The 21,763-nt window shown below is 45.9% G+C and overlaps 1 protein-coding gene across 2 annotated transcripts in view; it reads right to left on the bottom strand.

Annotated features, from left to right (window-relative positions):
• Nucleotides 1–3,512: 3,512 nt before the first annotated feature.
• Nucleotides 3,513–21,763, bottom strand: part of LOC309720238 (spectrin beta chain, non-erythrocytic 1) — a 101,698-nt gene continuing 83,447 nt past the window's right edge. For both annotated transcript variants that reach the window (XM_082556939.1, XM_082556938.1), the window contains 14 exons: nucleotides 20,180–20,310; nucleotides 19,899–20,103; nucleotides 19,349–19,723; nucleotides 18,989–19,075; nucleotides 15,483–15,640; nucleotides 15,209–15,347; nucleotides 14,994–15,078; nucleotides 14,718–14,914; nucleotides 14,536–14,630; nucleotides 14,124–14,178; nucleotides 8,682–8,884; nucleotides 8,376–8,549; nucleotides 8,163–8,205; nucleotides 3,513–6,293 (listed from right to left, as the gene is read on the bottom strand). In XM_082556939.1, the coding sequence (XP_082413065.1) occupies nucleotides 6,081–6,293; nucleotides 8,163–8,205; nucleotides 8,376–8,549; nucleotides 8,682–8,884; nucleotides 14,124–14,178; nucleotides 14,536–14,630; nucleotides 14,718–14,914; nucleotides 14,994–15,078; nucleotides 15,209–15,347; nucleotides 15,483–15,640; nucleotides 18,989–19,075; nucleotides 19,349–19,723; nucleotides 19,899–20,103; nucleotides 20,180–20,310 (2,160 nt within the window). In that variant the 3' untranslated portion in view covers nucleotides 3,513–6,080. The remainder of the gene's footprint in view (nucleotides 6,294–8,162; nucleotides 8,206–8,375; nucleotides 8,550–8,681; nucleotides 8,885–14,123; nucleotides 14,179–14,535; nucleotides 14,631–14,717; nucleotides 14,915–14,993; nucleotides 15,079–15,208; nucleotides 15,348–15,482; nucleotides 15,641–18,988; nucleotides 19,076–19,348; nucleotides 19,724–19,898; nucleotides 20,104–20,179; nucleotides 20,311–21,763) is intronic.

Here is a 21,763-nt window from a genome sequence, read left to right as displayed (position 1 = left end):
ATGTTAAAACGTTTTTCAAAATAAAAGCATGTTAAACTCTTCTGTTCGAAGAAAGCTGGATGACAGATTACATCTGTATAAGGTTACAAAAAACCCAACATAACAGGGGTCGTGTTCTAGGACAAAAATAAAGTGCAGTAGAACAAACATGAAACATAATTATGATAAGCTTTCTTCAAATACTCAAAAATTACAAAAACAGTACCAACATAATAATAGGTAATGTTCTATTAACCCAAGGCTGGTAGTTTTTATTGACGCTCTTGCCCTTTGGCACAAATTATGACTTTCTGGGTGCAGTCAGGGCGCTGGTTTGCTGCTCTCAGGATCTCTTTCCTGCGCAGATGATGTGGTTTTCTTTGCTCACATGTCTGAAGCAAGCTCAGAAAACCAGCCTGTCCTTCAGTGTTTGTTACCGTTTTTATGATAAATATTCTAATATGGTAACACTAATCAGTGGTCTAATACAATGTTTCCCAACCTTTTGGAGCCACAGCACATATTTCAGAAAAATCACACAGCACACCACCAAACAAAAATGTCACAAAAAGCATATTGATCATTTTTCCCTGTACACCAGTTATAGCAGACTTGGCTTGTTCCCAGTATACCTTTTTGCTCTCTTCTGACCACTACTCATACAATAGATATTTATCTATTGTAGCTGCATCGTCTCACAGCATGACTATGATTCAATTTCTTCTTTGTCCTTTTCTGTTTTACTGGCAGTTGGCAACTCATTTAATTAGAGCAGGTAGTGGTACCACCCTCTAGTGGAAGAGAATGTAATTGTTCTGCCTGTTGTCGTTTAGAGTACTAATCAGGTGGAACCAGACAGTCTATGGCACAGCTGATGATGGGAAACACTGGTCTAATAACCAGAAGCCTCTGGTTCTTTCTGACTCACTCAACGTTTTATTGGTAAATCTCAAATCTTGGGTTTTATTTTGAAGGTGTGGCTCTTCCTGTGGTGATGTGTGGTGCGCTTGGCGCAGCTCGGGAGAGAAACACCCCTGCTCCACTGGAGAGGACGCACGGCCGTAAAGCACTCTGGGGCTTTGTGTTCTCTGGGATACACACGTCACAGGAAAAGAATTTAGAAAACTACAAATCCCAACAGCAGCAGGGAGGGAGGCGCTGTCCGCGGTGCTGAGGTCGGACAGAAAAGTGACATGTGTCCCAAACAACAGGAGAAACATGAGCATGAGCAGAAATCGTTAATCTGCTAAAACAGTAAACATTTAAACCACAGACTGTATATAAAAGATGGACATCACACTTCTTTTTGAGACCATATTAGGATGACAGGCTGCAGTGCTCAGGTAAGGCTGGTAACTAGTCTGCAACCACAGACTGCTAACTAGAGCTCAGTAGCCCCCGTAGCTTCTGCACGGTGGCTGCTGGGTAACCCCCTGCCAGTTTGGACTCTCCTCAGCTCTTTCTGGGTGGGTGGCGTGGCTGTCCCTCCGGTGGTCCTCCATGGACTCTCACACTCTGGGGAGCCTCTAGATCACACAGGTGCTCACAGACACACACTGTATCTTCTTTAGCTGCTGCCTCGAAGCATGTTGTGTGTTGCCGGTCTGGCGTGCTGCTCAGTAACACTCAATATTTATTACTTACTGTTACCTGTACTTATCTAGGTTGTTGCTGTGGCCTCTCTCCAGCAGGTGATCCAGCTGATAGTTTTCCTTCCCTCTCCTTTTCTTGTCTGTGTATTTCTCTTTCTTATCCCCCAGTCATGTCTGTTCTGTTTGTAATGACTTAAAAGTTAAAAATAAATAAAATAAATAATAAAGATCAATCAGGTGGACCATGGCTAAGCTGTGATGATCCATTTGGAAAAATAAGTGCTTCCTGTCAAAAGGGAGTTCTTCCTCTCCACTAATGCCAGGTGCTCCTCACAGGTGCTCCTGTGATTGTTGTGAAGCGGCTCCGAATCTGTGAGGCTAAATGTATTTTGGCCCTTCATGTGTTTTTTATGCTCATGTGGAGCTGCTTTCTCACTTGGTCCACAAACTGCAGCCCTGCTGTTCAACTGGCGCCATCTTGTGGTTAAAATAGAGATTTCTTAAAAAACAAACAAACCAACTTTCACATGATTATTGACGATAACCCCCAATAACAGCTATTGTGTCTCTTTTCTGTGATATTGATGACGTCTGATTATTTTAGTCCTGCCGTTCGTCTCAGACACATTTTCAAGCAGTTTGAACAACTCCGTCTCTACACACGTTTTATTTGCCCCCACATCTTCCCTCCTTTTCATTCCCATTCTTCAGACTCTTTTTGACTCCAAGTTTTCCTCTTTTCCGTTCTAACCCGAAGCCTGATGCCATCTGTGTCTGTAACTGTAGGAATAAATAATACAATAATAAATGGAATAACTGTAGAAGTTAAACTTACGAGCATTGTCACGTTCTTTGATTCTAACCTAATTTCATTTTAAAAACTGCCTTTGAACACTTGTGCAGGAACCGAGCGATGTGCTGAAAGCGTGTTGATGTGCTGCTGATGTTGGCCCGTACAGCGGCGCTGCTGTTCAGCTCGACTTCTAAAGTTCGTCACTGTAAACAAATCCTAAACACAGCACCTCACACAGAAAACCTCCAGCTCACCATCATTAACGTGTCGCGGTGGTGCAGTGGTTAGCACACAGTGCTGCCTCACATTAGGAAGGTCCTGGGTTTGAATCTGCACGTTCTCCTTGTACCTGCGTGGGTTCTCCCCGGGTTCCTCCCACCATCCAAACACGAGCATGAAGTTGACTCCTGAGTGTAAGCTGGCTGCAGGTGAGGGATTGCACACCTGTCCAGGTGCTTTGTGCAGTTTTTATACCCTCTATGGAAGTTTATTAAAGACAAAATAAACGTAAAATAACAGTGATTTGGATTTGTGTCATATCAATGTCAAAGCTGATAAAAACTGCTAAAGGACCTCCCACCATCACCACGTGCTGCCCACAGTTAGTTTTATTTCTAGGTCGAGATAACTGTTGTACGACAGATTACTAGGGCCACATTAAGGAAAATAATATTGTTGATCATTTTGAGAAAAAGTTGTTTCAAGACAAACCGCTGCTGTGCCCTCGACAAGACGTTTAGATAGTTGATGAAACAAACTGATCAGCTGGATGCATCATACATGTAAACATGCATCATCGTTTTCTGTCTGAGCAGTATAACACGTTTCACATGAACAGCCCGTGTTTATGCATTAAACAGAAATCATGTCCTCCTTTATTACTAAAACTGTACGACCTCACTAACTCAGAGGCCACAGCAAGTGTGGACGTTTATCTTAAAATAACAACAGTAACCTGCACATGTGGACTTCCTCTCTTAACGTGGCCTTAAAGCTTCTCCGTACTGTCGAGAACAGGAGCCACATAAATAAAATCAGTTTATAGATACTAATCACTCACAGCTGTACTTTGTCTGTATTTACAGAACTGTGCAAAAGTGACACACGCACACACACATTCGCTGAAAAAATAAAAATCAGTCTCACGGTTTCTTTTTAAAAGCATTTTAATGGCTTTTTTGCACATATGTAACAGAGATGGGGAAAAGTCTACGGGTGCAGATCCAACTAGCAGTGACCCCCGGTCCACGTCATTCCAACTACGTCACCTACGAACCCCGGCCCCGCCCACCCTCCCATCGTGGCATTATTGATTGTGCAGTATGAGGAAATATCTCATCTTACTATGGTTACAGTGACAGGAATGCACAACATATTTATCAAATCGCCAGAAAATTAAGCACAAAAAAACAAAAGAACAGAAAGAGAGTATTTCAGGGCCAATCAGAGTGAAGATGTTTCAAGCCCCGCCCCTTCTAACCCCACCACCAGCTGTGGAAAAACATACACACCCACGTTTTTTATAGTTTCGGGCTCGTTTCGGTGTTTTTGTTCACTTTTGTTCACCTACGGAAGTCCCTTAATGACAACATTTGTAACAATAAATGTACATATATATGTAAGCTGAAAAATCACCTTTAAATCTGAACTTGCCTTTTCTGGCAGCTATTTTAATCGATAACTCCAGATTAGGAACGACGTCGGTGTTAAAGTTGGGCTTGCAGGTCATTTACCGTGTACGTGATTTCCATCCAAGCGGGGCAAAAGTTTGTGGTGCAGCAACTGGACAGAAGAGACTTCATCTCAAAAACTAATTTCCAAAAGTTTATCGAGCAAAAATGGCACCTGAGAGTAAAGCAAATATTTCAAATAAGAAAATGATCTCTGTCATGTTGTTTATTGAAGTTTTAAAGCCCGAGAGATTAATCAGTAATCAAAGGAGGGACCAGTAGCAGCCCAAGACTTAACCTAGTGTTTATTTTCTCAAAGTTTATTTAATGAGTCATCGAGTCAAATCGAGTGGAGATCTTCTGCACTTATGTCAGATTAGTGTAAAATCTCCAATAAAACTTTTATTAAATCTAAACAAACTGTTTTTCGTGAGACGGCTCAAGAATCACGTACGTCATTAGCTTACAACTACATCCTTACAGCGAGCGAAGCCTGTTCAGCTTCAACAAATGTGAAGCTCTGATCTCATTAACTAGAAGCCATAAAAAATGGAAAGAAAAAAGTGTGACTTTTGTCATGAAAGGACTTCCGTAGCTGTAGCTTGACTCGTCATTGGCAATAAAAGTCTGAAATCTTAAAGAAAAAAAGAACCGAGTGCTGAAGCCAACAAGCAAGCCACCAACATTACTCACTTCCAGTAAATGCTTTTTAAAACCAGCTCATCCACTAACAACAGCGATGCTTAAAGTAACCTTTGTGTTTTATTTGTACATCTACGCCTTCATACTCGCCGCTCTAAATAAACCTTAGACTTAGCTTAACTGCGAGACAGAAAAACAGGAGGAAAAACGCCAACAAAGGGCCGAAGGAGACGTTCCAGAAATGCAAAAGTAGAAAAGAAACCTCATTGAACGCCTAAAAGATCGAGTTAACGAACATTCGCAGTTATTCTCCCATCGAGACTCGATGGCTCCTTCATTCGGGTTGGTTAAGTGTTCGCGCCGTTAAGAAAGTTATCCTCAAACAAAGCTTATTACGGTCGGTAGGTCTTAATAGCATTAATAATAATAATAGGTGAAATTAAACACAGGTTTATTTTTAACAGTTTGTTATACACAAGTTATACATACAGTCAAAAGCACTGCAGGGTAACGCTCTGAGTCGCTGCGGGAATCAGACGCGACGACCGTTTGCTTTTCGCGGTTTTATTGCGCAAACCGAACCGTCAGAAAAGCTCCGAGCGACTCGTCTCTGCGCTTCGACGGCTCAAAGAATCACCCCGCCGTGGCCTCGGTTTTCCCCGCTACAGAGGGATACACGTCATCTTGCAAAGACAAGGCCTCGCAAAAAAATAGGAAGCTGAGGATGGACTCTAACAGGAAGTAATTCCCCAAAAAACTAAACGAAAAACGAGAAGGAAAACCCGCCGAGACGAACCGCAAACACGGGAAAGCCGGGGAGAACGGGAGATACAGAAAACAGCGATAAGAGTAAAGAAAGTGGGAACTCCTCTAACGTCGCGTTCTCCTTGTTGTTTAAACGACAGCAGCTGCCTGAAGCGTCGCAGACCCCGCCCACACGCCCACGCCCCGCCTTTAAACCACTTCAGTCAGATTTCGGGTATTTCCTGCTCCTGATCTGAGCAGAGAAGCAGGTGGGGGGTGTTTGTAGCTGTACTGGAGCTCTGAGCCGGACCGGACGGTTGATAGGCACAGAGTGGAGAGTTTTGGCTCGGAGCTTGCATGCTGGAGAGGACGAGGAGGAGGAGGAAGAAAGAAGAGAAGGAGAGGCTGTTTGGGATGCGACCTGACATAGCAACTGCTGCAAATGTTAAAACTCTTATTCTCTAAGTACATGATGTGAGGCGACGCTTTGGGTTACACGAGTGTAATTAGATTTGGAGCGCTCTGGGTTATGACAGTTGCTATGAGCAGAAAAGTCGGACATCTTCAACAATATTTGACCAAAGTTCGTTCGATAACGAGGAGCGACCCCAAACAGCACCACGGGAAGGAGGAGGAGGAGGGGAGGCTGAAGAACAGCGTCTATTTCTTCTTGCTGAACAGACTGAAGCGTTTCTCCTTGTCTTTCTCTCGTTTGCCTGGGCTGGACTCGGCGGTCGCCGTGGCTGCGACCGTGGCCGGCAGCGTCTGAGCGCGTGCGGCGGGAGCGGGCGTGCTGTGGCTGCTGGGCGTGACCTCGGGCTTCTCGCCCGACACGGCGGCGGTGATGGTCGAGATCCACGTGTTCATCTCCTCCTGGAGCACGAGCAGAAGGAGACAAAGAGGAAGGAAGCGGTTAGAGCAGCAGGAAGTGCTGATGATGTCTCTGATAGAAAAACAACAACTCGCTAATAACGTTGAGTCACCTCCGGCTACACCTGCTCACCTGCTGCAGGGATACAGGTGGTTTTAAAAGAGTGAGGATAATGAGATCAGAAATATTTGGGCCTAAACAAAAGCAGACGAAGGAAGAAACATTACATCATAATCACTGTAACACCACTCGCCCTCTACGGTCACATGACCTGGGCCTTCGACTCGAGCACGTCCGACCACCATGACCCGGGTGAGCGCTCGTATGTAACGCATTTCGGGGTACACTTGTTTAGATCATTTGCAACCCTTTCATTTGGTTTTAATTAGTGCTGTCAGCTAGGGGTGGGCGATATAAACGATATACGATAGAAACTATATAAATTTGGCCAAAGATAGAGATTTTGACTATAACGCTCTATTGCGATAGCGCATGTTGATGATGTCATCAAGCTGCGCCTGTTTTGGTCAAAAGCATCGCAGCGGCTACAACCATTATCATCTGCAAATTATGCCGACAGTCACAGCAAAGAGATGAAGCACTTTTGAAATATGGGGAAAGCCAAAAACTGTGCTTCCTCCACTTCTGTAACATTGATTCATTAATGTTGAATTCTCTCGCAGCTGCTCTGTTCCCATGTTGTTGCAGTATATTAATGACCAACCTCGTATTGTGGATGAATAATCTCAGTTGTTCTCCTGACTGAAGTTTGGCCCGTGTACAGCATCCTGCTATGCGATTGCATTTGTCCCTGACCACCAGAATCCGTCACGTTAACTTTTATCGAGTGGAAAAAAGTTGGCGTTCATCCTCCAGCTTCACTGTGCTAATGTTATGCTAACATAGCTGTGTCGCTAGCAATCACGTAGCACAACATTATATACCAGGTAGTCCAACTTCAATAACCCTGCAAACGTCACTGCTGTTTAGTTTTCTGTCTTCATTTATGTTGGAAGTGGTAGCAGAGCTGTACGTTTGAATTAGTTTCAAAAATCTCTCAGTCAGAACACGGTATGAAATGTTTAGGTGTAAACTAGCGAGCTAACTTCCTGTTAACTTCTAACTCCATTAAATTTAATAAATCCTGTTTTCATGGATGTTAAACTTAATTGTTACACCTGGTAAAGCAGCAACGCTGATGATTTTATTAAAGATGAAAGAATTTAGACCGTTTTTAACTCTTAGTGTTCGTTTGACTTTGGGACCTGAAGCGGACGGAGTTTTGGACCCAGATTGCTCCGCGAAGCTCCTCACTACGGCAGCCGTAATGCTCTGACAATCCATCAAGCAGTGCTGCTTACCAAAGTTGTACTAAAACATTTTTAACAGATTTCTGCAGCCAAAATCGGTTCGAGGTCAGTAAGCACAACCAGAATTAACGCGGCAAATCTCCGGCGCTAACGCATTAACAAGCTAAGCGAGCTAACCGTGCTAACGCATTGACGGCGTGCAGTCCCACTCTCGGGCGATCCGCATTAACACTATTTTAACGAGATTAACGCTGACAGCACCAGTTTTAACATTTACTGATATCTTTTTTTCATTGATGCATTTCATTGTTATTTAACTTTGTTTGTCTGGTTAATGTACAGTTTTTAACTTTGATCTGTTTTCTACTGGAAAGCACTTTGGTCATGTTGTTTTTAAAGTGCTCCATAAATAAAGTTGGATTGTATTTCCAATCCAAACAAATAAATGATCGACATATTTCTAATGTAAAGCAGATATAAGACTAACAATAACAGCGATGTTGACTAAAACCGAACGACGCACCAAACACTGAGGCTGAAATACTGTGTTTTAATACTTACATCATCTTTGGCTTGGAAGAGATACTCATTGCCGTCAGTGAGCCTGCGGAGGTGAACACACACATTAGCAGGAACTTCAAACTGCGCACGCTGGCATCCGTCAGGTTCTTTCTTTAAATGAAAGAACTGCAGCGTTTTGCTTAAAGCTGTCTGTGATGTGTTTCTGACTGCTCCAGTATAAATAAAGACTTGTTTATCAGGTCTGAAACTCACTTCAGCTTGAAGACGTGCTTCTTCTTCTTGTAGTCCAGCGCCACCTCGCAGACGGCGTCCTTCAGGCTGATGGGGATCTCGCTGTGGTAGGGAATGCCCTGACTGGCGCTCTTCTGATCCTTGTAGAAACCCATCTCCTGGAGGTTGATCACACAGTACACATTGTGCCACGACCTGCAGGGACACGAGCAGACGTCGACCTCATCGCTGAGCTTTATTTTCTTACAATAACAGCAGCTCACAAGCGCAACTTATTATTATTTGGGTTATTATTTCTTTCCAGGTGTGTCTGCAGGTGATCCCCACCTGTTCGAAGCCTTCTTGTTGTGCCCCTCCCACTCGTGTTTGCGGTGCAGGAAGGTCTCCAGCAGGGGTTTGGGGGCGTCAGGTTGGGTTTTGGCCGGCAGGGTCGCAGCTTGGCTGGCCTTGCCCTTGCGAGACGCCCCCGGAGACCCAGCGGGGCTGGGCTCCGACACCCCGTTCACCACCTCGGCCCCGTCCACGTTCTCCTGGACACAGAAGAGAGAGTCAGAGGAGAAACTCGTTTATGAGTGAAATAAGAAGGAGAGCTGTGAATCAGAGTTATGAGAGCTGCAGCATGCAGAGCAGTTTGGACAAACTAAAACACGAGACCAGAAGGATTCGACTGTCAGCCTCTCCTGAATCTACACTTATCTGCCCTCGCCTCACATAAAACTCCTAAAACCCAACTGATGTCAAATATTCCAGGAAGACCAATCCTGGGAAAATGCAAGCAGATTAAAGTGGACTAAACCAAACCAGCTGAGGGAATCCATCGGGTCCATCTACTCTGAGTTGACGGATCCAATCATCTCGCTCTCTGTTGCCTTTAAACTGACATTCAGTTCATGTCAGGCCACATGATTGTTGTTATTAATTGCCCCGATGCAGGAACACCACATGCCTGCGGTCTGCAGTATGTCTGTTGGCAAGAACTTAATTAAAAACAAGTTAATCCAAGAAAACTGGCGGCAACACCTGAGGCTCAGAGGTTCCAGTGTCGTCACCACTTTGGCCAGCCAACTGGTCAAGTGAATCCATTCGAACTTCCTGTCATACATCTCCTGTTCCAGTGGTGGGCGCTCATATTAAACATGACCAACGTCTCTACTAATGAGGAAGCAGTAATGAACCAAAACCCTGCAGACTGCTCTGAGCACCATCTCATCTAATTTTTTCTACAATTGGATCTGGATGATGTCAGAGAGTGAAAGCCCCACCCACTGGCTGGTCCAAAGGTCAGAAATCTTTGGACCAGAAAAAAGGTGGGTTAATGGGAGAGTGGCCCAAAGTAATTTGAAGTATTGATCATGCAAAGCTACCCTAGTATGGTCCAAGTATAAAACTACAAAGCTGAACATGAACAGGTCACCTGTATCAGGTTAATAAACCCACTTTCCTACCTCTGAACTGCTCAAACCAACACAACTATGCAGGCTTCTGATTGGCCCACCGAGCCTCTGACATCAGCTACGTCAGCCTCGTACAGCAGCGGTTTTTTAGCTCAGTGTTATTGGGTGTGAGCTGAGCTGAATTTCAGCAGTGATTAGAACAACATTTGTATTAATTAAGATTGCAAACATGCTGTGATTACACTCTTTACCACATGCACAGTCCCAACACCACTCAGAAACGCACAACACGGTAGCGAGCGTGAAGAAAGAGGAGGACAGGGAGAAGCCAGCACAGGTGAGACCAAAAAACACACCAAAAAAAACTCAAACAATTATGGACAAAATTGCTTGGAAGTCATTACTGGGCGTCATTGTTGGTGAGGGGAGAAGGCGATTGGCCTAGTATCATAAACAGATTTGACTTTTTCCACACCACACCCACTCCAACCGGATGCTTATTACCCCGTTACTGAGCTCTTCAAGGGATGGACGAATGGGCGGTTCGAAGGCCGGACCGATCCTGGACCGATCCCGGGAGCTTTAACTGAAGAGCTGGACCGATCCCGGGAGCTTTCATTTAGATCTCACGGAGAGCGAAACTGATGCTTGAAGACTTTACTGGGCTCGGGTTATCCTCTGAGATTTTACTTGAGTGTTTCCTCACGGCTTCAGCGTTCTGCTTCTCAAACATTCGACCAGCTATTGAAGGGATTTGTTAGGACTTGGATCAATCCTAGGAACTCTCACCAAAGGATAGTCTGGATCAGATGTAGGGGCCCCAACTTACTACTATTACATATATGTAGTGCAGCAGTTTTTCCTAAGAATTTTACTTGAGCCTGTTAAAGACTAGACCAGATCCAAGTGTTCCTGTTTCAGTGTTTTCTCCACCAAATACTGGGCCACTTCAATCCAACCAACTATTCCAGAAGAACGATTGAAGCCTGGCGCAGAAGCAGGTTTTTGTTTGATTTTTAAACATTTTTGCACCTGACAGCAAAGACCATTTTTTACTGCTTAGCAGTCTTTCCTTAGAACAATTACTTAATGACTGAAGAGCTAAACCGATGCCAACAGCCATGCGATCCTCCAAAGACTGCGCTGATTTTGTTATCATTGAATTTAAACTTGAGCCTGAACCTTTGGTGTGATAGTAGTCGTTAGAAACTAACCTTCTTAGCGAATTATAAACTTGTACATAGAAGATAATTTTCAGTAACTTGAAGGATTAGATCTGTAAGCCTGTGCAGACGTTGTACAGATTAAATCCAAACAGGTAAAACCAGACTCGCTGTAGAACAAACTGTTTCTCTTCTTTACAGCAGGAACGCTGATTTATTGGAGTGAACTGAAATATACTGGATTTGTCAGTGGACCAAACACTTTGCTTATCTGATCTTTTTCTTACGGAGCCCTGCAGGGGACATGGGAGAAAAAAAAAAATTAAGACTGACCTTTTGCGACATCTCGCAAAACTAACTTGGGATCTCGCAAAAGTTTTGCAAGATCTCGCAAAACAAACTCGGGATCGGACGCCGGCTCGAAGCTACGGAGCCCCGCAGGGGACATGGGAGAAAAAAAAATTAAGACTGAATTAAGACTGACTCTTGCGGGATCTCGCAAAAGTTTTGCGAGATCCCGCATTCTTCGGCCTTCGACCTCCCGTTAGCTCGAAGCTAATGGGAGGTCGAGACCTACTACAGCCGGGAGGAACACCGCTTTCCCGGCACATCGTGCCTCGACCTCCCGGTCGGCTTCGAGCCAGCGTCCGAAGAATGCGGCTAAAACTTTTCCGAGATCCCGAGTTTGTTTTGCGAGATCCCGAGTTTGTTTTGCGAGATCCCGAGTTTGTTTTGCGAGATCCCGAGTTTGTTTTGCGAGATCCCGAGTTTGTTTTGCGAGATCCCGAGTTTGTTTTGCGAGATCCCGAGTTTGTTTTGCGAGATCCCGAGTTTGTTTTGCGAGATCTCGCAAAAGTCCATCTTAATTTTTTTTTCTCCCATGTCCTCTGCGGGGCTCCGTATTTTCTTGACTTTGTAAAATAACTAAAAATATTTCACTAAAGGAAAGCCCCCGGATGAAAACTGGTGAAAAACATTAGATGCAGAAACAGAACATCCAACTGAAATGCTAATGATGGTGACAGCATGCAACACAAACACCAACACTGTACATGGAGAGAAAAGTGAAAAGTATGCATGGACAACACGTGGACTGGTTGGTTCTGACGGGTTTATTGGGGAATGTGTGTTAGTCGGGGAACGACTGAACGAACTGCATCTACATGCAAAAACAAACCGTGAACAGAAAAAAGGAAACGACAACAGTAAACAATGAAAACAAGACAGGAAACAGCGTCTCAGTGATACAACAGCAATAAATACAATGAGGAGAAACTCACACGGTGAGACGTGTGGCGAATCAGTTTTACATGAGGAATGATTTTAACATGGATTGTAGGTGCAATGAGTGCATGTAGCGAGCAGCAGTGGACGTACACTCAGGGGCCGAATACAGCGGAGCGGCTACACAACGCCAACTATGACCTCAGCGGGAACACAAGATTGATTTTAAGGCAAGTTCAAAAAGTCCGATGGCATTGGACTTAGAGTGTTCCTATTAAAGTGGCCACTGGGTGTATGTCACAGTATTAACGTCCCTTATGAGGAATGGGTTTCTGACAAATGAGTCGTAAAGGCTGTAAGTACAACATGAAGGAAAGCTGGAGGTGAAAATGTAAGTCCGGGGCTGCCTCTGGTGTCCACTGATGGAGTTCACTGTTAAACAGTGCAGTTATACATGTGTTACTATCATCTTTCCCTTTAGTTTCCACTTTGTCAGCTGATAGATCAGCTCTTTAATTCGGTGTAACTTACATTAATGCACAAATATGCTTTTAATGGTTTTATAAGTACAATATTAAAGAGATAATAGAGTGTTTAACAGAGTTACATGAAAAGGATGGACACGTGTTTTATGAATGGTCTGTGGACGTAGGCACAGGTGGAGCGGTAGGTGCACTTCTTTGTTTTTGGATTTTTTAAAACTTTGGCATCAATGATAGACTTTAAATATAACGTCACGTGTTCTTACAAACAAAAACTAACATGAGTCATGATTTACTATATTTAGTGAGCAAATCGCAACAACAGGCTGAAGGCACCTCATACTGGCTACAACCTGTATTACTGTAGTTACTTTGTTATAAATTTACATCATTAATATTTTTATTATACTTTTAATTCAAGACTTTTTTGCTTTATCAAGATATCTTTTCAAACTGTGTCTATTTTTATTAAGTTATTTAAGGTATTTGTTACATATTTCATTTCATCTGTTTGGAATCGAGCGTGAAGTACAGACTGACAACGTAAAGGTTTCTTCCTGTTCAAAGGGGGTTTGTCCTCCCCGCTGTCACCAGAGTGCTCGCTCATAGCGGGTCATGTGATTGTTTTTCTCTGGGTTTGATGCGACTGTTCTGATTTGGTGCTGTACAAATAAAACTGAACTGAATTGAAAGTGTTATCGATCAAACTAAACTTAAAGGTTTTATTGTAAGACAAGAACAGTAAGACGTGCTTCTTCTTAACATCAGGATAAATCAGCCTCAGTTTTAATGATTGATAAACTGATTTAAGTTGTCTTTGGTTTTGTTTGAGAAAAAAATCTCTTCTATGAAAATGGAACAAATGCTTTAAGTGGCAGTTTGTGGCTTTAAGGCTAATTCTGAGTGTCTTTCTGTTTGTATCCTCAGTCATTCATATTCCACAGGGTGAGTTTATAAATGATGACATAAACCAGCAGGAACATAAGGAACTGAGGGGAGAGGATGACAGGAGTGTCGAGCTGAGAGAGAGGAAGAGGAGATGGAGGGGAAGACAAATGAGGAGTGGATAAAACTCTGGTTTGTTCTTGTGTGTGAAAGTGAAAGAGCAGAAACACTGCTTTCCTCCCGTCTTTGTCCAGCCTGAACAAACTGGAACGTCAGGGAAGTTTGGTTCATATTAAAAGTTCCCACCAAAGTAAAAGGTCTCAAACTCAAAGGTGATGCTGAAGTGCAAAGGCTGCATCTGCAGGCTTTCTTAAAAACAGCCCATCAGCTGTGATTCCTCATGTCAGTAAACAAATATCAGAGAAGAAGATTACACCTGGAAAGCTAAACTCGTTTTAAAATAAGACATTAATAATCAGAAAGGAGCAGCAAACGATGAATGCTGGAGATTGATGCGAGGACGTGTGTGTGTGATGTGGGTGCAGCTCAGGGTGCAGCGGCGCCCCTGCGGCTCTGCAGGGTGCCGCTGTATTTCTGGTAGGTGAGTGAGCGGTAACTAACCCTGGGAGACTCCTGGTCAGACGGCAGCCCGTTCTGAGACGCCGGCTCGCCCGCCCTGCAAAAAGCACAGCGACGCAGAGAGTTAGACGCACCTCAGTGGCTTCGTCCGGACGAACTCGCTCAGCTGGCGAAGTTAGACGATTAAACTGAAAACCTTCATGTGAGCGCGGCGAGCAGGCTGCACGGTTTAGGTGCAAACATTCATTAACAGCTGTAACAACAATAATCTAAAATATTTGTCATAATAACACAAATGGCAACTGTACATGTGTGTCTGTGAAAAGTGACAGGAGAAAGGACTCTGACGATGACACAAAGCTGTTCCTGAGGAAATACGGCCGAGTCTTAAACACAGTCAAAACGCTGCTTACAGCATCCAGAAGTTTCCGACACAAAGGAAACTTCAAACTACCTTTGAGCTGCAGCGTCGGCGGGCTGGGCCTCAGCGGGCGGTTGTCTCTTCTTCTCTTCTTCCTCTTGCCTTCTTCTCACTTCCAGTAACTCCATCTGGAACCAGAAGAACAAAGTCAACGTCTCGTTTTTCAGAGCTGAGATTTAATCCGGTGACGGCGCTTTCTCGTGGTGCGCGCTCACCGTGGTCAGCCTCTCCAGCGCAGCGAAGCGTTCCTCCCAGGTGGCGGCCGACTTCTCGAAGGCCTCGTGGCGTTTGATGAGTTTCTCCACCTCGTCCACGCTCTGCCCCATCTCCCTGCTGGACAGGTAGGGCTCCTGTCCCAGCAGCCACGCCTCAGCCACACCTGCGTCCCGCGAGAACTGGTGCACCTCCAGCACTGGAAGCAAATCCACACCTTAGACCCAAATCCACCCGCTCACCTCGGACTATAAACTGAACAGCACGGAGGCACTTACCCAGTCTAAGCCACTCCCATCTGTCCTCCCACTTGTCAATCATGTCTTTCCTCTTGTCCGTCAACTGAAGCAACTTTTCTTTAATCTGCGAGGAGGAAAGATTCAAAAGTTCATGACTTCAGTAAAGCGATGACATCACCACAAACAGAGTAATGAAGGATTTCGCGGCAGCTTTGGCGTGCTCGCTCCGAGTGAGAAATGTGAGAAGTCTCCACCTCCTCTGAAGCGTAGTGCTTCCTGGCCAGCAGGGCTTTGCCCAGCTCGATGCAGGCGGTGAAGCTGTCGTTGCGGGCGTCGATCTCCGCCTTGATGCCCTGGTGGTTGTTCATCAGCAGCTCCACGGACGACACGTCCCTGAAAACAAGCACGGCGTCACATGAGCGACGTTTCTGATCCCAAACATTCAGAAACATTTAGGATGAGTTTTATAATAAACCTGTAAAGGGATACAGTCATTACAGGAAGCTCCGCCCCCTCCGTGCCTCCTACCTGGGCTTCTCCTGAGCCTCGATGAGGCGGATGACGTCTTCCATCCACAGCATCAGGTCGCGCACCATGCTGAAGAAGCGGAACTTGTCTCCGGTGTCGACCAGCTTCGCCCGCCTGCCCTCCGCCGCCTCCAGCAGGTTCTTCCAGGCCTCCAGCACCTGAGGGGGAGGAGACAACAAAGAGCGACGGTCAGCCCCGAGTGACGAGAGGCTCAGAAGACCTGGTTTAATTAATGCAGGCTAAAAGGAGCCGGCTGGGCCTCTGAGAATCAGGGAGGGGGACAGGAAGTGATGACATCCAGACTCAGATCATTACGGGGGAGGGGGGGGGGGGGGGGGGCAGTAGATCTAGTGTTTCAGGTGTCCAGCTGTGCTGTCGGGGAGCGTCACAGCCTGAGGGCGCAAATAAAAGCCAATCCCAGCAAATAAAAAGTCATACGTGCAGACTGCAGAGGCCAAAGCTGGAGAGCAAACAGCAGCACTTCCATCAGTTATTACATCAGCTGTTATCTATTTATTCATGGCTCTGTTCGGATGACGTAAGCAGACAGGATATATCATCTATCTGAGAAGGAAGCGTGGACTGATCCTGCTTCATGCTTCAGGTTCATATCAAACACGATCAGGTTCTAATAATACGGTACTCTGGGATCTGTATGATGTCACAGAGAGGGGATCGCAACATGTAGCCAATCAGTTCAATGCTGTTTTAAAGTGGGAGGAGCTAAAGCCGTTTCAGATGGGATGACCTGGGGGGGATCAGATAAAGAAGGATTATTTTGAACTGTGAATCATTCAAAGCTGCTGTAAGAACGAAAACATTGCTTTCACACTAACTGCTGAGCTGTCTTTAAATGTACCTCACATATTACTAATGTTAAAGATTACATTGTTTGTTACTAACTGGTGACTTTCTGCAGAAACGTGCGTTTATGTGAATCTGCACATTAAAGTCCATCAAACTGATCGAATTATTTGGGAGTTTTTATTAGATTTTGTCTTGTATTTGTAACATTTTTCGATGAATCCAGGCTGCAGATGTTTTTACTGTGTTTGAGGAGGCGGGTTGTTCGGTGAATGCTTACAAAGCCGAACAGCCCGGCTGACCGGCATCGTTTCAGAATAACCCCTCTGACTCTGCGACTCGTCAGCTGACGGAGTCGTGGCTGCGGAGGACTGCAAGCTGAACGCTCTGGTAGCTAAAGGTGCAGGAAGACGGAAACTATTTAAAAAGAGTTTGAAAGAAGCTTCGCTGGAGGCCAAACCTGTCAGCCTGTTGTCTTCTGTCTCTGCCGAGTCAGCAGACTCAAACTACGAGCAGCGCTTGTTTTAACCCCCTCTGCGGCCCAGGCGAGCGGAGACAAAGAACAAATGTTCGGAGCGTTTGCGGGAAACACTAAGCTGCATGGGAAGGACTAAAATGTTACTGCGGCTCATCAACATTTTAGTCAGACTGGAGGAAAGGAAGCCTAAAACTGCAGCCAAAATGAAGACTGATGCAAAGCCGACGTTTGTGGTAAACAGAGTCTCACCTCTCCCTTTCTCCTCTGGGCGGTCAGGGAGGAAACGGACATACAGGGAATGGTCAAAACACAACGCCATCAAAAACACTCAGTGCTCAGCATCAACAGTCCAGCTCCAGCAGGGCGGGACCGACACGAATACGGAGCAAACCCAGCAGCTCGCACGAAGCACGGCTCCACTTTATTGGAGCGTGACGTTGCTCTTCATCGCGGCGAATCCGAAACCCGAGAGCCGAACTGACGACAAGTCCGGGATTCTGCTCACCTGGCTTCACTTATCCCAGTGGGCTCAAAGGTCACATGACAGCCAGTCGGCATCTGACCAATCGGAAGCAGGGACGGGTAAGAGTTTCAGCACTACAGCGCCATCATTCATTCTCCTAACAATGAAGGAACGCCGACAGCAGGTCGGCCTGTTTAGGATCCTTTTACTATGTTAAAGGTTACAGAGCGACATCGTGTTTACAAAGCACAAATAGTGACGCCGTATCGGCACCACACCCCCGTAAAAATACTAATGCCAGTGCCAAGAAATGATTCCTCGCATTTAAACTGCTATAAATAACTTGTTGGTCTATGAAACAATGTATCTCTCATAAGCCTCAAACAACCTGTCACAAGGCAGTGACGTTTACGTATCCTTTATTTATCCAGGTGAAAAGTCTCGTTGACATTTAAAATGTCTTCTTTCAGAGCGATCTGGCCAAGAGGATAATGCACATAATGCAACAGAAATCACCAGAGTTCTGCAAACATATTTGAAGTGCACAAAAAGCTGGATTGTTAGAATGTGATTACAATAACAGAGTTATGTGTAATTTTAAAATGTTACATTGAACCTCTTTGTAAACCCTGTTTACCAACATAAAGATCTTACACATGAAAAACACACGGAAACGTTGCAAATCCCTGTTTGGCAAAGCACCGGACCGCCAAACAAAAAGAGGCGGAGCCACGAGGTGTGCGAGCTGCTCAGCTGCTTCTCTTTCAGCCCAGCACGTCGCCTCCTCTCTGGAGTCAAATCCTCATTTGAAGGTTTTTCACCAACGTTTAATTAAACTGTCCAGATTTACAGAAACGTGACGCTGAGCCGTTTGAGGACACGCGAGAGCTGGAGGTGACGAGACTGCCTGTTCCTCGCCTGTAACCTCAGCTGACGGGCAAAGATGGAGTCACGCTTACACGTTTCTACAGCGAGCTCCGAGTGCAAAGAGTAAAAACAGTTGATATGAAAATGAGGCTTCGTGTCGAGCTCGACGGGCGCACGCAGCCGTGACTGTAGGAACACGCACGTCGTGAACAGTAACCTTCACACAAAGACGCTGATCTGAGCGAAACGTGTTAGGACTGCACATCTGGACTCTGTTTGTTACACTGCTGCACACTCGCATAAAAAGTGATTAAATCATTAAAAGCATGAAATTTATGAGTCCAAAAACGATCCTCACCTCAAACTGCAACGCCAGTTTCTCTGTTTTGGAAAAGTGGGCGGAGCAATCAGATATTAAACTTGCATTTTAATGGAGAGCGGTGAGCCGTGCACGATTCTGCACGCCGCGCACGGCAGCGACCACGCGCCCGTTCACCTCTGACGCTTAAACCTGAACTCTGGTTTTAAACGATTTTTCCTCATTATGGGAATAACACAAAGCTGGAAGTGTGTTCCCAGGATTTTGACCATGCCCTGTAACATCCTAAAATGTTTCTGGGAGTTCCAACGTTCCCTTCACCTCTCGATCTGTGACTCCAGCTCGTGTCCGAGTGTCTCAGAGAGCTAAAATTATTCATGTGACAAAGCGGCTGAGCTGCGCAGGAAGAGTGCGGTGTTAGTGCGGCAGCAGTGCAGCATGCGCGAGGCAAACAGCCTTTTAACGTGACGTCACGACATCAGCGCTTATTGGTCAGTAAGAGGAGGAGGAAGATCAGGGCGAGAGTGAACTGATGTGGTTTCTCTGCACCTCTGCTGCCCGACACCGAGGCTCACCTCTCCTTCTCGCTTCTGGATGTCGTCGGCTTTGTCTCCGGCGTACGCCGACTGCAGGCGAACGGCGTCCTCCTGAAGCTGCCGCACCTGCGAGGGAAGCAGCACGGAAACGTTTCAGCATACGGAACAGCTTAAAAACACACGAGGGAGGAAAAACTGAACATGAAGCTACAGAATCAGAGTCACGACAGTCTCCATCAGCATGCTCTAAATAACGTCACTGCCTTCATTTCTCATTGGACAATATCAGTTTATGAGTTTCTGATCGTTCAGCGAGAGGCAGACTGAAGATAATCAGGACGACCTCGTTTAACGGGACGAGAGCTCGGACAGGCTCGGCGGGAGACGAGAAATATTCACCTGCGTTCCCAGCGCCTGAATGTCGTGTTCGAAGGTGGTGTGCATCCTCTGCAGGGTCTCCACCGTGTTCTGGTCTCGGCCCAGCTCCTCCGGCAGCTTCTTGTGTTTGTCCAGGATGCGGTTGAGGATCTCCTTGGCGTCGTGGTAGAATTTGTGGAGCTCGTAGGAGGCGGCGAGGATCTGCGTCCGTGTGTCGATGAGCTCCAGCAGGTCGGCCCAGGCCTCGTTCAGGCCGTCCTTCCACTCCGCGATGGTGGCGGCGTCGCCGTGGCCGGTGTTGATCAGCTCGTCCGCCAGCTTGTTGACGCCATCCACGCGCTCCTGGCCGATGTTGCCCGTGTCGCGGGCGAATTCTCTGAAACGCTCCTGCAGCATCTGCAAGAGGAGAGGAAATAGAAATGGGCATGCTCACAAACGACGTGCTGCCTTAAAGTCTTTGTGACGTCCTGTTTTCACTCGTTTTTATATGGACACGTCGGGTTTTTATGCTTCCATAAGAACCTCAGAGGCGCCTGCACGGCGCGAGGAGGCGGCTGATCGAGTAACTCACGGTGACGTGCTCGTAGTCCTGTCCCAGCTCGTGCGATCCGGCCACCACCTCCCTCTCGGCGATCCACTGCTCGAGGTCGTCCACCTCCCGGTTGAGCTGGAAGAGGCGGAAACGCTCGTCCAGCTTCCCGCGGCGCTCCTCGGACAGATCCTTCAGGCCGGCGTACAGCTTGTCCACCTGAGACTGACGCATGCCGATGCGCTCGCTGCAGGACAGATTTTAAATCCTCATTATTCGCCAAGTTCATTCCTCTCTGTGACAAAGCAGGAAAACGACCTCACCTGTCGGGGTGCCCGGCAGCCACCAGGCCCCGGCTGGTGCTGGACAGCTGGTGGACGGTGTCGGCGTAGTCCTCCACCGCCTGCTCCAGGATCTGATGCTTCTTCAGCATGGCCACCGAACTCTGCTCGTCCTATAGACGCACACAGGCTGATTTTAGCAAAAGCAAAAGCTCAGATTTCTCTGGACTTTCCAACATGATTCAAAAAGAAACTAAATTAAAGAATCAGAAACAAGAAGTGAGAAAGGAGAGGAGATGCTGAGGAACAGAAAAGTGAAGGCAGTGGAAGGACAGCTGAGAAGAGTCGGGACTGTTAAACAGCTCTGACAGTTTCCCCTCACCTGCAGAGTTCACCTGAGACTGACGCCACAGAAAAACCAAAGTGAAAACATCACCTGCCTCCAGAGTTTTTAGAGTGAGCTGAGCAGCAGAAACAGTCTGATACCAACACAAAAGCAAAGAGAGGAAACAGGAGGTGCCCGAAAACCAAGAAAGAGGAAGTTTTTAGGCATGAGGACAGAAACACGGACCGACCGACTCTCTGTAACATCATCTTTATTTAAATCGTGCAGGATGTTTCCTCAAGATGGTTCAAAGAGTCGAGGAGTGTTTGAGAAAAGCATGAAGCTGTTTAAAGATATTTTACAGCAAAGTTAAAAGGTTAAAAGCTGCAGTTCCTCCAACGTCCACTAGAGGCTCCAGCAGTGAGTCTGTCCCCGTAGACTCCCAAACATGTTCACAGCCTGACACACACTCTGTTCTCTGTGGGTCATTTCCCCCCTTCATAAAAACTAGATTCAACTTTTGTCACAGATTAAAGATTAAAAGGAAGTAAAAGACAGGAAGTAGAATAAGTGTCTCTATATGCAGAGGACAGGTTTTCTGTACTGGAGGAGACACGTTAACAGTTTCTCTGGGGTTCATTTCAGGAGTCAGAGACAAATATAACAACTGCTTCATAACTCACCGGGTTAAGTTATATTTAGGCTTAAAACTTGCATTATTAGGGGCGTGGCCTCTTTGACTGACAGTTGGCTGTAGCCACTAGCTGTCTGCTAGTCCTGGTCTGGACCGTGTTAGCACAATAACCCCACAGCAGCCATATTATTGGTCGGATAAAGATGCTAAAAGTGCTCCAACAGAAGAAAACGGAGCGTCTGAGAAGTCGGAGCTCCAGTTTTGATGCACAGTGGAATTCTGATCAGCAGGTGAGATGCTCCCACAGTTTGATCACCAAACTTAACTCAGTAATCTGGCCTTCAAAACATCTAACAGTTGAAACAGAACAGACACCCACAGAGACATACAAGGAAAGCCTCAACAAACATACAGCCAATGAGATTAAGTGGCTGTAAGATTTTCATTAACGTCTTTTTTCCTGCTCAGAGATATCCAACGCTGCTCTCTAAAGCCAAGAGGACCGGGTCAAACACACTGTGCCTGAATGCAACACAGGGCTGCTGCAGGGCAGTCAGAGAGAACTGCAGGAAAAGAATCGGGGAAAATGTTGTCCTTAGAGATGCTTTTATTCTGAAAATCTGAACACATCCACCTGACTCTGTTTGGTAAGAGGATGTACTGAGGT

Source organism: Aulonocara stuartgranti (genome assembly GCF_965226115.1).
Source record: "Aulonocara stuartgranti genome assembly, chromosome: 13".
Lineage (NCBI taxonomy): Eukaryota > Metazoa > Chordata > Actinopteri > Cichliformes > Cichlidae > Aulonocara > Aulonocara stuartgranti.
This window is presented reverse-complemented; position numbering and strand designations above follow the sequence as displayed.